Raw genomic sequence first — 10,548 nt, 5'->3', positions numbered from 1 at the left:
GAGGAGTTCTGAGACAGAATTGCGCAGACAAAAAAAAAAAAAAAGGTGAACTTGAAGAGAGGACAGGGGAAATTATCAAGTCCAAGGAAGACAAAGGAAAAAGTTGGAGGAAAATGGAACAGAGCTTAAGGGGACCTGAGGGACACCAGTAGGCAGACCAATATATGCATTGTGGGAGTCCCAGAAGGGGAAGAGAAAGGGGCAAAGAGAATCCTTGAATAATGCCTGGAGACTTCCCAAATTTGAGGAAAGACATGAATATAAACATCCAGGAAGCTCAACAAACACAAGGAAGATGAACTTAAAGCGACCCAAGCTAAGAAACATTGTAATCAAACTTCCAGACCCAAAGACAAAGAATTTGAAAGCAGCAAGAGAAGGGAATTCTCACGTGCAGGGGTCCTCAATAAATTATCAACAGATTTTTCATGAGAAAACTTTGGAAACCAGAAGGCAGTGGGTTGATACATTCAAATGCTAAAAGAAAAAACCCTGTCAACCAAGAACCCTATGTCCAGCAGTACTCTCCTTCAAGAGTGAGGGATAAATTGAGACGTCCCCAGATAAACAAAAGAGGGAGTTCGTGACCACCAGACCTGCCCTGCAAGAAATACTCAAGTGGGTTCTGTATACTGAAATAAAAGAACGTTAGTAACTTTATATGGAGAAATAAAGATCTCAATAAGGGTAAATACATGGCCTCCTGGGTACAGAGTCTCTGTTTTGTAAAGTTAAAGGGATTGTAGGGATGGATGGGTGGATGGGTGGACGGACAATAGTGTGAGTGCATTTTATACCACTAAGCTGTACACTTAAAAATGGTTAAGATGGTAAATTTTATGTTATGTATGTTTTATACCAGGATAAAAAAAAAAGCTAAGTGGAAGACGAAATTGTCAGGCTTTTAGAAAATAATCCAGAAGACCAAATTTCTTTAGTTTGGTTGGGAAGGTTTTGTGAAATAGGACCAGGAAGCGCTACCTGTGAAGAAAAATACTGATGACTCCAACTCATTAAAGTTATGAACTTCTGTGTGCCATGTGTTGGTTTCTGAGAGGTGACGCCATGTTGCTGATTTCTCTCGCACAGGGTCTTGTGAGATGTCTGTTCTGAGTCCTTGTATGTTGAAAATACCTTTTTTTCATTATCACCCTTTTTTTAAAAAAATATTTTATTTATTTATTTGACAGAGATGGATACAGAGAGAGAGAGGGAACACAAACAGGAGAAGCAGGGAGCCCGATGCGGGGCTCGATCCCAGGACCCTAGGATCATAACCTGAGCCAAAGGCAGACGCTTAACGACTGAGCTACCCAGGCGCCCCTCATTATCACTCTTAAATGATAGTTTACTTGGCTGTGGGATTCAGCGTTCAAGTTCTGTGCCCTCGGCACTGCAGAGGGGCTCTGCCGGAGTCTCCGGGCTCCAGTGCCCGTTCACCCCGGTGCAGGCACATGGTCATGTCTCCCTGGCAGCTCCGAGTTTTTCTCTATCTCGATGCCCTCAGATCTCACCCCCAAGTATTTCTGAATGGATGTACCTCTTTACCTTCCTTGGCACTCGCCGAGTACTTCCGGTCAAGAGCTCATGCCTTCAGTTCTGAGAGGTCATTGTTCTTACATGTGGATCCAAATATTGCCCTGAGGCCACGGCCCCCCCCACTCACCACGGGCGCATCCCCCAAAACCTCCCTTCGTTCAGGATGTCTGTTGGGTTTACAGATCATTCACTTTCTTGTTTTCTGCTCTTCTATTTTAAAATTTCTTTCTATCTTTGTCATGGTGAATTTTGTTCCTGTGGGGGAAGACACTTTTCCATCTGGAAACCAGAAATCCCTTTTTAAAAATACTTGAAGTTTAGTAACTGTTTTGTTTTTATGCACCGTGTTGGTTTTTATAGTTACCTTCTCCAGGGCAACGGGGGAACCTCTGGCTGATAGTGTGGACTCTAGAGCCAGATGGCTGCACTGAGCCTGGCTTTACATCATGGTGTGCCTCAGTTTCCCCATCTGTAAAGTGAGAGGAAATAATGGCACACATTGCATAGAGTGTTGTCAGGATTGAATGAGAGCATCCCCTGGCACACAGCACGTGGTATATGTGAGCCCTAGTGCACGGCACGTGACACCCATATTCCTGGTGCCTTAGGAACATGTTTAAATTTGGCGAGAGGTACATGCGTTTAAGGAAAGAATTGTGCCAGGGAATGACAGGGAGGGGCTTAGGAAAGGCAGTTGTTTTGCACCTGGGTTCACAAAGACTCAGCTGGGGACATGGCCACAGCCCCCAGGAAATCAGACTGTGAGGCTCTGGGTCAGCTTTCCGAAGGCGGCCCCGGGAGGGCCAGCCTCATTTGCAGGCATACCTTGCCAGCCCGGCAGTCATCGCCGTCCAGCCCGGCCGGGTCCCAGAGTGGCCTACCCTGCCCAGACCTTGTGACGTGCGTAGGAAAGGACAGCAGTGGCCTGAAGACAGCCCAGGCCCTCCTCACTGAGTCCCTGCAGCGGCCCACCCTGGGAACCACACTGAGGGCAGAGGCAGGTCATGCGACTCGGGAGGGGAGAAGACCCTCCAACACACACCCCCACCAGCAGCTTCCTTCAGGCATTGTCTTTGCCTCCCCAGGTGGCAGCCCCACCAGAAGCCACCCCTGCCCCTTGGGCCATGTCTCCTCCTTCCTGCCCAGTTAAGCCAGGGTGCCATCTGCGTCTGGGGGCTGTGCATATGGTTCTGGTTGGCACGTCTCCTGTCTGCCACACCCCACACCTGCTCCCCAGCTCTTCCACGTCCCACCACGTGCTCTAGAGCTCTCTGGCGAGAAATCCCCGCCCTTGGGGGAGATGAGAAAAGAAGGCCAGTCCTAGAGCAAGCTGAGGTGGGACAAACACCCTGGAGAAAATTCAGTGAGCTGTGGCAGGCAGGGAGCAGGGACTGCAGCGGCTGGCAGCCCCCCTGGGGCCCGAGCAGCACTGGGCACCCCTCCTTCTGTGCGCCCCCAGCCCACGAGGCCACTGCTTCCTGCACTGACACACCTGGGCCACAGCCATGCCTCCCGCGGGGTTCCCAAACATTCCACATCAGTGAACCAGCTTCCTCATAAATCCCCTGGGTTGGAAATAATGGAGAGGGTCATTTCTGAGCCCCTGGCTCATCCCTGGCCCCAGCCAGTGCCCCACAGCCTGAGACTGACCCTGAGGGCCTCCAGACTCCTCCTCCCACCTGTCCCTCCCAGGGGGCAGGGGCAGCATCAGCCCTGGGGGTGCTATGCAACCTGGCGGAGGAGAAGCCCAGCGGACTCAGTGGGCAGAAAAGACACCAGGACCAAGAAGTGTACACGATGCTCAGTGTTTATTTGCAAGATGGGGGCAGGGTGGGCAGAGGGAGTGCTGGGGAGCACTGACCCCTCCCTGGCCCACCTCCCAGCGGCCGTGGTCACCCCAGGCCTAGGTTCACACGTGGGCGGGCAGCCACCCTGCCTGACACCACTCCCCGGAGGTAGCTGGTGGCCACTGGACAGGCCCCAGCCCACGTCCCACTGCAGGAGGTGGTCAGCAGGAACCTGCTCCATGGGGCTTGGGGAGCAGTGAGGGGCACGCAGGCCCACAGTGGGGGACAGCACGGCAGCTCCAGGGCAGTTTGCTATGGGGCATCCCTCTGACACGAAGAAGGGGGTGAGTCCGGGCAGCACAGGCACTTGTCTCAGATGAGGACCAGGCCCGACGGCCAGGCAAGTGGCCAAGATGTGCTGGAGGGGCTCTGAGGGCAAGGCCCCCTCCCGGAGCCCTCCTCAAGCAGGTCCTCACTGCGCCGTCGCCCTCCAGGGCGACCCCCGAGGCACAGGTCCCACGAGGGCCCAGGCAGCAGGTGTGCCTGGGCTCCTGCAGCAGGCTGGCTGAGCTTTCTGTGGTTGGGTGGTGTGTGTCCTGGCTCCAGATTGGGGTGGGGGGCCTGGCGGGAGGGGGTCAGAATGGCAACAGACAGTGGTGGGGCCCTAGGTCAGGAAGATGGGGGTGCTGTCCTCAGGAGCCTCGGGCGAGCGGGCGCAGGATGAGGTACACCTGCACTTGTCCACGTGGGTGTAGGTGCGCTGGATGGCAGTCCCGTCGGGACACTGCATGGTCACCACCTCCTCATGAACACCTGCGTCCTGGCAGCAGGTGCACTGGTGCTCCATAGCCTGGGCCTCCATGGAGTACCTGCAGACGCAGGGCCGCCCTCAGGACCCACCTTGTCCAGCCCCAGCCCCCGAGCTCCTGGTGTCTCTGGGGTCTGGAGCCAATGGCCCCCACCCACTCCCGGCAGCCCGGGGCTCATCCTCCGAGCACTAGGGGCTTCTCTGACCTGGCCTGGGACAGTGCTCAGGGTCACTGAACTCTGACCTTCCCGTGCCAGGCCCCCTCTTGTCTTGGAACCAGCTCACAGAACTTGCTGACCCGGCCGGACCCTCCCCCCCGGGGGAACCTTCCCTGGGTCTTGAGCCAGCCCTGCACCGGTCCTTCTGCTCTTTAAGCGCACTGCTCACACCTGGCGAAGCCAGGGCAGTGTGGGGTGGGGAGGGGCCTCTCGGGAGGGGCGCAGGCCTCGCTCACTTGGACACTCCGGGGCATGAGCCCCTGCAGAACGTGAGGTTGACCGGGGCCCGGGTGGCACAGTCCTGGTGTGTCAGGATGGTTCTGTTGACGCGGACTTGGCACTTGTCTGGGCAGACGGAGGAAAGACGGTGGAGGTGTGGGAAGGGACCTCTGAGGACCCCGACCTGGGGCCGCTCCCCACACGCCACCCTCCCAAGCCCTGCGCTCAGGGTGGCGCCCTGGGGCCAAGGGCAGCTTGGGGCAGAAATCAACGGATGGAGACTGGTTGGAGACTGGGCGGAGGTGGAGGGCGGGTAGGCGGGCCTTGACTTACCCACTTCCTCACAGGAGTAACAGCAGCCGGTTTTCCTGAGGATGCCCTGAAGGGGGAGGGGGAGAGAGAGGGCCGGCTCGGGGCGGGGCGGGGCCTCCGGGGCGGTGGGGGGCAGGGCCTCCCGGTGGAGACGTGGGCAGGGCCTCCGGGGCGGTGGGGGTCCCGGCCGAGAAGCTGGGCTGGGTCGGGTCAGGCCTCTGCTGTGGGGCAGCCCGAGCCCCAGGACACACCTGGCAGCTGGACACGTCCGGGCAGGGCGTGGGCCTCGCAGTGAGCACGTGGAGCCCGTTCTTGACCTCGCAGCGGTACTCCGTGCAGTTGTCCACGAGGCTGTTGACCCAGGTCTCGTTGGGCTGAAATGCAACGGGGAAGGTGGAGGCTCGCAGGGAATTATCTGGTGAGCTGAGAGGGGCCGAAAGGAAGGGTCTCCCGGCTGGGGGGCTGAGACCAAACCCCCTCGTACCTGCACCAGCCAGCCATGCTCCGTGGGACAAGCTGTCTGCACGCACTCCCCACAGCATTGTCCGGCCACCTTCCAGTACTCGTAGCCCTGAGGGACAGGGGTGGTTCCATGGCTACCCCCAGCCCTCCTGCCCTCCCATCCACACCCTAAGGGCCCAGCGACCTCCTTGGCAACCCGGCCCCCGTGAAGCCATCCCTGCCCAGGGCTGGGTGTGCCCAGGAGGGCTTACCTGGCGACAGGTAGTGTTACAGGTGTCCTCCTCACACTGCACGATTGGGCCCTGGGTGTCCCCGGACAGGCAGGTGCACGTGTGGCAGGGAGTGCCGGATGGGAAGGTTGCACCGATCTGCAGTGGACGGGGTAAGTGGAGGTGACATTGAGGACAGTGGCGGAGGCCCCAGGGCCAGGACCCCTCCCTGCAGCTGGGTGGGCTGGGAGAAGGGGAGACCTACAGAGAGCAGGTTCTTCCTTCTTCAGATGGAATTATGCTTGTGCCCCTGGCTAAGCACAGACCAGGGCAGAGGCAGGACCCCAGGCCGGCTGGAGGGGCTGGGAGGGCACGGTCCCACCCCAAAACTCTTGCCATGAGGAAGCTCCTGGGACGCCCCAAGCCAGCAACGCCCCCAGGCGCTCGACAGACAGGGCTGCCCCCTTGTCCCCCTCGCCCGTGTCCCCACATGGCTCTAAAGGGACCGGAGCCCCCACACTTATCCCCTGTCCTGCAGGAGGGTGCAGGCGGGGCCGGGCATGTGCAGATGAGGGGTGGAGGTCCCATGTGGATGAGCTGAGCCTGGGGCCCCACCCACTGCGACTCATCCCACTCAGCCGCCCAGCGGCTGAGCCCTTACCCCATAGGCGGTGTGATTGTGGTAACACAGCTGAGGTTCTGGAAGGAAAGAGGAGCTGAGCACCTGCCCGACTGGTGGGGAGGAAGGGCTCCGACACTCCCCCGCCGCCGAGCCCCCAGCCCCACTCACGGCAGATGAAGGTGGGGCAGCAATCACCCTCCTCCTGGGTGCGGATCAGCTCCTCTCCCGGCCCACATTTGGGTGGGCTCTGGGGGCAGGTGGTCGTGTCGCAGACTGTGGGAGGGTCGGGGTGCCGTCAGGGGGCCCCTCACTGTACCAGGGCACACCAGAGGTCGGCGGCCTCATTTTCCCACCACACTGGTCCAGCCTCAGCCACTCCTCGGCCCCGCAGCTCCCCCCACCCTGTCACCCTCCGGCCGGTGGGGCACAGGGCTCACCGCACAGCGTCTGCAGACAGCATGAGTTGTTGGCCAGAGGCCTGGTCTCAGCCACAAAGCCCACCCGGCTGCACTGCGGGGGCCGCTCCAGGACCTCGCACTGCACGGGGGTGCACTGCACTGACATGGAGCCCTCGTGGCACTTGCAGTCCTGGCAGTTGCTGACCCACCGCTCCCCAGGCTGGAACAGAGCAGTTAGGGTCCCTGGAGACTCCTGGACAGGGCCCTGGCCTCTTGGGCTGCCTCCAGCAGCAGGGAAGGCCCCACCCTCAGTGTGGCCAGCTCAGCCCTCAGCCTCCCACTCAAGCTGCCATCTCTGGAGCACCCATGGGACAGGGGTGTGTCTCACACCGGGGTGCCCCATGCCAGCACTCCGCAGGGGCTGCCCCGGCAGAGCAGGCTGCCCTGAGACGGGGCCCTCCCTCCCTCTGCTCAAGCCAGGGGGCAGGTAGCTGGGGGGCAGAACACTCACGGATTTGGGAAACCCATCTGGTCCCACACAGGCTGGAAGGGAAGAAGAAAGGGGATTCAGTTGGCGTGCGGGGTCCCGGACCCAGTGGGCAGAGACCACAGGCCCTAGGACATGTCCTTGCAGGCCTGGCCACCCCACCCCCAGCCGGGGCTCTTCTTCCTGCTGGGGACAGAAGCCCCCGGAGGACTCGGTGTCATGGCCACACTGCACCTTCAGGGTGGGCACTGGGCTAGGAGAGCGAGCACCCGGGAGGGATGGTCTCCCGCTAGAGGGTCTTCCCACCCCAGGCCCTCGGCCTCTGGCTCTGCAGCAGCTCCGGGATCAGGGCCACTGGGGCCATGCTCACCGCACTCGCGCACGCAGACATTCGTGTGTGTGTTGAAGAGGGTGTGTCCGTCGGGGCAGAAGCAGCCTTCTACCAGCCCGCTGCCCACTCTGCTCTGGCTCCTGCAAGCAAGGAGGGCATCCCTGGGACCCTCGAGCCATGGAAGTGGCAGTCCGGGGGCGGGAAGGGCAGAAGGCATGGCAGAGAGCTGTGTTGACCAGCCGCCCAGGGCCTGGAGTCGGGGGTCAGAGGTCGGCGTACAGGGAAGGAAGCCCCAGGGACCTGAGGCTTGGGGGGGAGTCGCAGACCCTCCCGGCACGCCACATACCCTTCAGGCAGGCTTTACCTGGAGTCGCAGGACGTGGGCTGTGCAGGGCCACAGGGCTGGTACACCTTGTCGGGCGGGCAGGTGAAGTCTGGGGTCACAGAGACAGGAGTCAGGTGGGCCGAGGGGGCCGGAGCGCCCGGGGCCGCCCTGACTCACCGCACAGCCCGCTGGTGGCGTTCCGCCAGTTGGGGCAGGCGCCCCGGGTGCGGCAGAGCGCTGCGTAGGCCTCCAGGCTCCCGCAGGGCGCCCCGGGGCGGTCGGCCTGGCAGCCGTCCCTGACGCAGGAGCTGACGAACGGGTCCGGTGGGATGAGGGCGTGGCACTCTGCGAAGAGCCTGCGGGAAGGGGCGGTCAGAGGCCGGGGCGGGGAGCAGCCCGCCGCCCCACAACCACCAGACCCACAGGAGCGACTCACGGGCTCCGTAGCAGTTCGCAGAGGGGCGCGGGGGGGCACGGGGAGGAGGCGGGCGTGCTGGGTGCTGAGGGCGCGGGGCCAGCCGTCGGGGGCGGGCGGGTAGGTGCCCAGCAGGCCTCCCGGCCTCTCTCCGGGACCAGCCAGCGGTGGGCCATGTCTTGGCAGGTGGGGGCCATGGTGCCGTCGGGCTGGCGGCAGTCGTCCGTCTGGCTGTTGGTGCAGGTGCCTGGGGCGGTGGGGCAGCAAGGTCAAGCTCTCCCCCCTCCCCTCTCCCCACCCGTGCTGAGTGGCTGTGGCCGGGGCGCCCCTGGCCCCCACGCACCGCACTGGCCCTCGGTGTTGTGGCTGAAGCGGTTGTAGGACAGCTGGATGTGGAAGATGTGCCCGTTGAAGGTGATGTTCACACCAATGGCAGGGATGTCGATGCCCATCATGGTCGTCCCCATCACCGACACACTCACGCCATTCTTGCTGAAGCCCAAGCTCACTGGGATTTGGTCGAACAGGATCTGGGGATGTGTCGGGGGGATCCATGACTGGGTGTTGGGGCAGCAGGGCCTGCCTTCAGGGCTCGGCCTCACACCCCGAAGTGCAGATGCTCCCCTTGGGACCTGGGGTCCCCGTCGGCCATGCTCGGGTCCCTGCCCCAGGCGCCTCTGGGAGCTGACCTCCGGGCCCGCGGGCCTTCCCTGGTGATGCCGGGGCACGGCCACTCACCAGGCTCTGCTCCTGCCCGCGTGTGCCGGTGCTGGTGGTGAGGATGACCTCCATGGACTTGTAGTGGATGCTGAGGGCACGGGGACAGTGGGCGGAGGCCGTGGTGGCCCTGGTGGGCCCGCAGTAGTAGTTGTTCATGTAGATGCTGAGGTTCCCATAGCGTGGGGTGATTTCCTTCATGAGCACGTGGGTGCAGTTGTCCCGAAAGGAGTAGGAAGTGCCATCGAAGGTGGTGTAGTACGAGTCCCCCCAGCCACTGCAGGAGCCTGTGGGGCATGGACGGTCCCCTCACCCAGCGCCACTCCAAAATGGCCACCTTAGGGGAGCCCCCTGGGCCCCAGCTGCCCTTTTTTATAAAAGGGGGTGGAGTGGGTTGCATGGTGGCCCCAAAGGCGCATCCCCATGTCCAACCAGACCCTGAGAATGTGCCCTCAACTGGGAAAAGATCTTTGTGTCTGTGATTAAGGACCCCGAGATGACACCAGCCAGGATCACCCAGATGGCCCTAACCCAGTGACAAGTGTCCTTGCAGGAGAGAGAGGAGCGGCCACGGGAAGAGGCCGTGGCTGGAGGCTCACAGCCACAAGTCCCGGACGCCTGGAGCCCCCAAAGCTGAGAAGGCAGGAAGGGCCCTCCCTGCAGCCTCCAGAGAGAGTTGGTCATTGCTGATGTTTTGACCCCCGTGTGTGGCTCTCACTTCCTCCTGGAACCTGACACCCATACCATCCAGGGGCCAGGCTAGAAGCTCTCCCCGCAGGAAGCTCCAGGAGGGACGCTCAGGAATCCCTGGGATAACAGCCCCCCGAGCCCGGGCCCCCTTCCAGCCACAGAGGCTGCCGTGCGGGTGGGCTCAGCAAACCTGGGCCTTCCCCCTGCTGTGGAGGCGTGTCACCCTCTCTGGCCGGCACCATGTGCCGCGGCCCTGGCTCCCGCGTGCCCCCCCACCGATGCCCTCTGCCCAGAGCGGCCGCCCCTCACCCCGCCACCACTTACACTCGCACTCAAAGTGGAAGTCACATGGCTCGCTCTCCTGCGACACTTTGACCGGAGGGTGTCCGTTCACGCAGTGGATGCTGGCCACTGGCTTCCGCCCCAGCAGGACCATACGGTTGTGGCCCTCACACCGAGCCACCGTGCAGTCCGACAGGGTCCAGGACTCGTTCACCTGGGGGAGAGTGGGCGAGATGCTCACCAACTAGGACCACGAGACCTGCCCCCACCGCCCTGCCACAGCCTCAGGTCCCGCCTTCCTGGGGCAGAGCTGCCCTGTGTCCTGGCCACTCCCGGTGCCATCCCATCCTGAACCCCGAGTGCCTTCCTCCAGCCAGAGCTGCCGTGGAGGGCTCAAGGGGGCCACAGCGACCCCGGGCCGGGCTGGGCCCACCATCGGTGCCCCAACCAGGCACACAGCACAGGCAGGAGGTGCACCTTTCGGGGAGGGACGATGAGGTTGCAGCCCTGAGACTGGGAGGGTGAGGTCATGGGGGCCGAAGAGGACTCTGGGGGCGAAGAGGTGGGGCAGGTGTCCTGGAAGCGGTCAATGTCGCAGTGCTGGTTGCAGATGGCATAGAAGGAGCAGCCCGCACCGTCTGTCTTATTGTAGACCACGTCCCCTGTGAAGAGAGAATCACCAAGTCAGACATGGCAGCGTCAGCTCCGGAGAGGTCGGGAGGCACAG

General features: G+C 61.7%; 1 protein-coding gene across 1 annotated transcript in view; it reads right to left on the bottom strand.

Annotated features, from left to right (window-relative positions):
* Positions 1-3,990: 3,990 nt before the first annotated feature.
* MUC5B (mucin 5B, oligomeric mucus/gel-forming) overlaps positions 3,991-10,548 on the bottom strand; it is a 28,481-nt gene continuing 21,923 nt past the window's right edge. Inside the window, exons 32-49 of the mRNA XM_088017975.1 lie at positions 10,299-10,483; positions 9,864-10,035; positions 8,871-9,136; positions 8,476-8,662; positions 8,154-8,379; positions 7,895-8,073; positions 7,757-7,826; positions 7,432-7,532; positions 7,086-7,117; positions 6,614-6,794; positions 6,345-6,449; positions 6,216-6,253; positions 5,597-5,713; positions 5,368-5,454; positions 5,135-5,257; positions 4,905-4,950; positions 4,589-4,697; positions 3,991-4,195 (exon numbers count right to left, since the gene is read on the bottom strand). Of these exons, the coding sequence (XP_087874101.1) occupies positions 3,991-4,195; positions 4,589-4,697; positions 4,905-4,950; positions 5,135-5,257; positions 5,368-5,454; positions 5,597-5,713; positions 6,216-6,253; positions 6,345-6,449; positions 6,614-6,794; positions 7,086-7,117; positions 7,432-7,532; positions 7,757-7,826; positions 7,895-8,073; positions 8,154-8,379; positions 8,476-8,662; positions 8,871-9,136; positions 9,864-10,035; positions 10,299-10,483 (2,429 nt within the window). The remainder of the gene's footprint in view (positions 4,196-4,588; positions 4,698-4,904; positions 4,951-5,134; positions 5,258-5,367; positions 5,455-5,596; positions 5,714-6,215; positions 6,254-6,344; positions 6,450-6,613; positions 6,795-7,085; positions 7,118-7,431; positions 7,533-7,756; positions 7,827-7,894; positions 8,074-8,153; positions 8,380-8,475; positions 8,663-8,870; positions 9,137-9,863; positions 10,036-10,298; positions 10,484-10,548) is intronic.

The sequence above is a fragment of the Eumetopias jubatus genome, unplaced genomic scaffold, assembly GCF_037043125.1.
Source record: "Eumetopias jubatus isolate StellerSeaLion01/CBP00866 unplaced genomic scaffold, mEumJub1_p1.0 scaffold_13, whole genome shotgun sequence".
Classification (NCBI taxonomy): Eukaryota; Metazoa; Chordata; class Mammalia; order Carnivora; family Otariidae; genus Eumetopias; species Eumetopias jubatus.
Note: the sequence above shows the minus strand (reverse complement) of the source record. Positions and strands in the feature narration are given on the sequence as shown.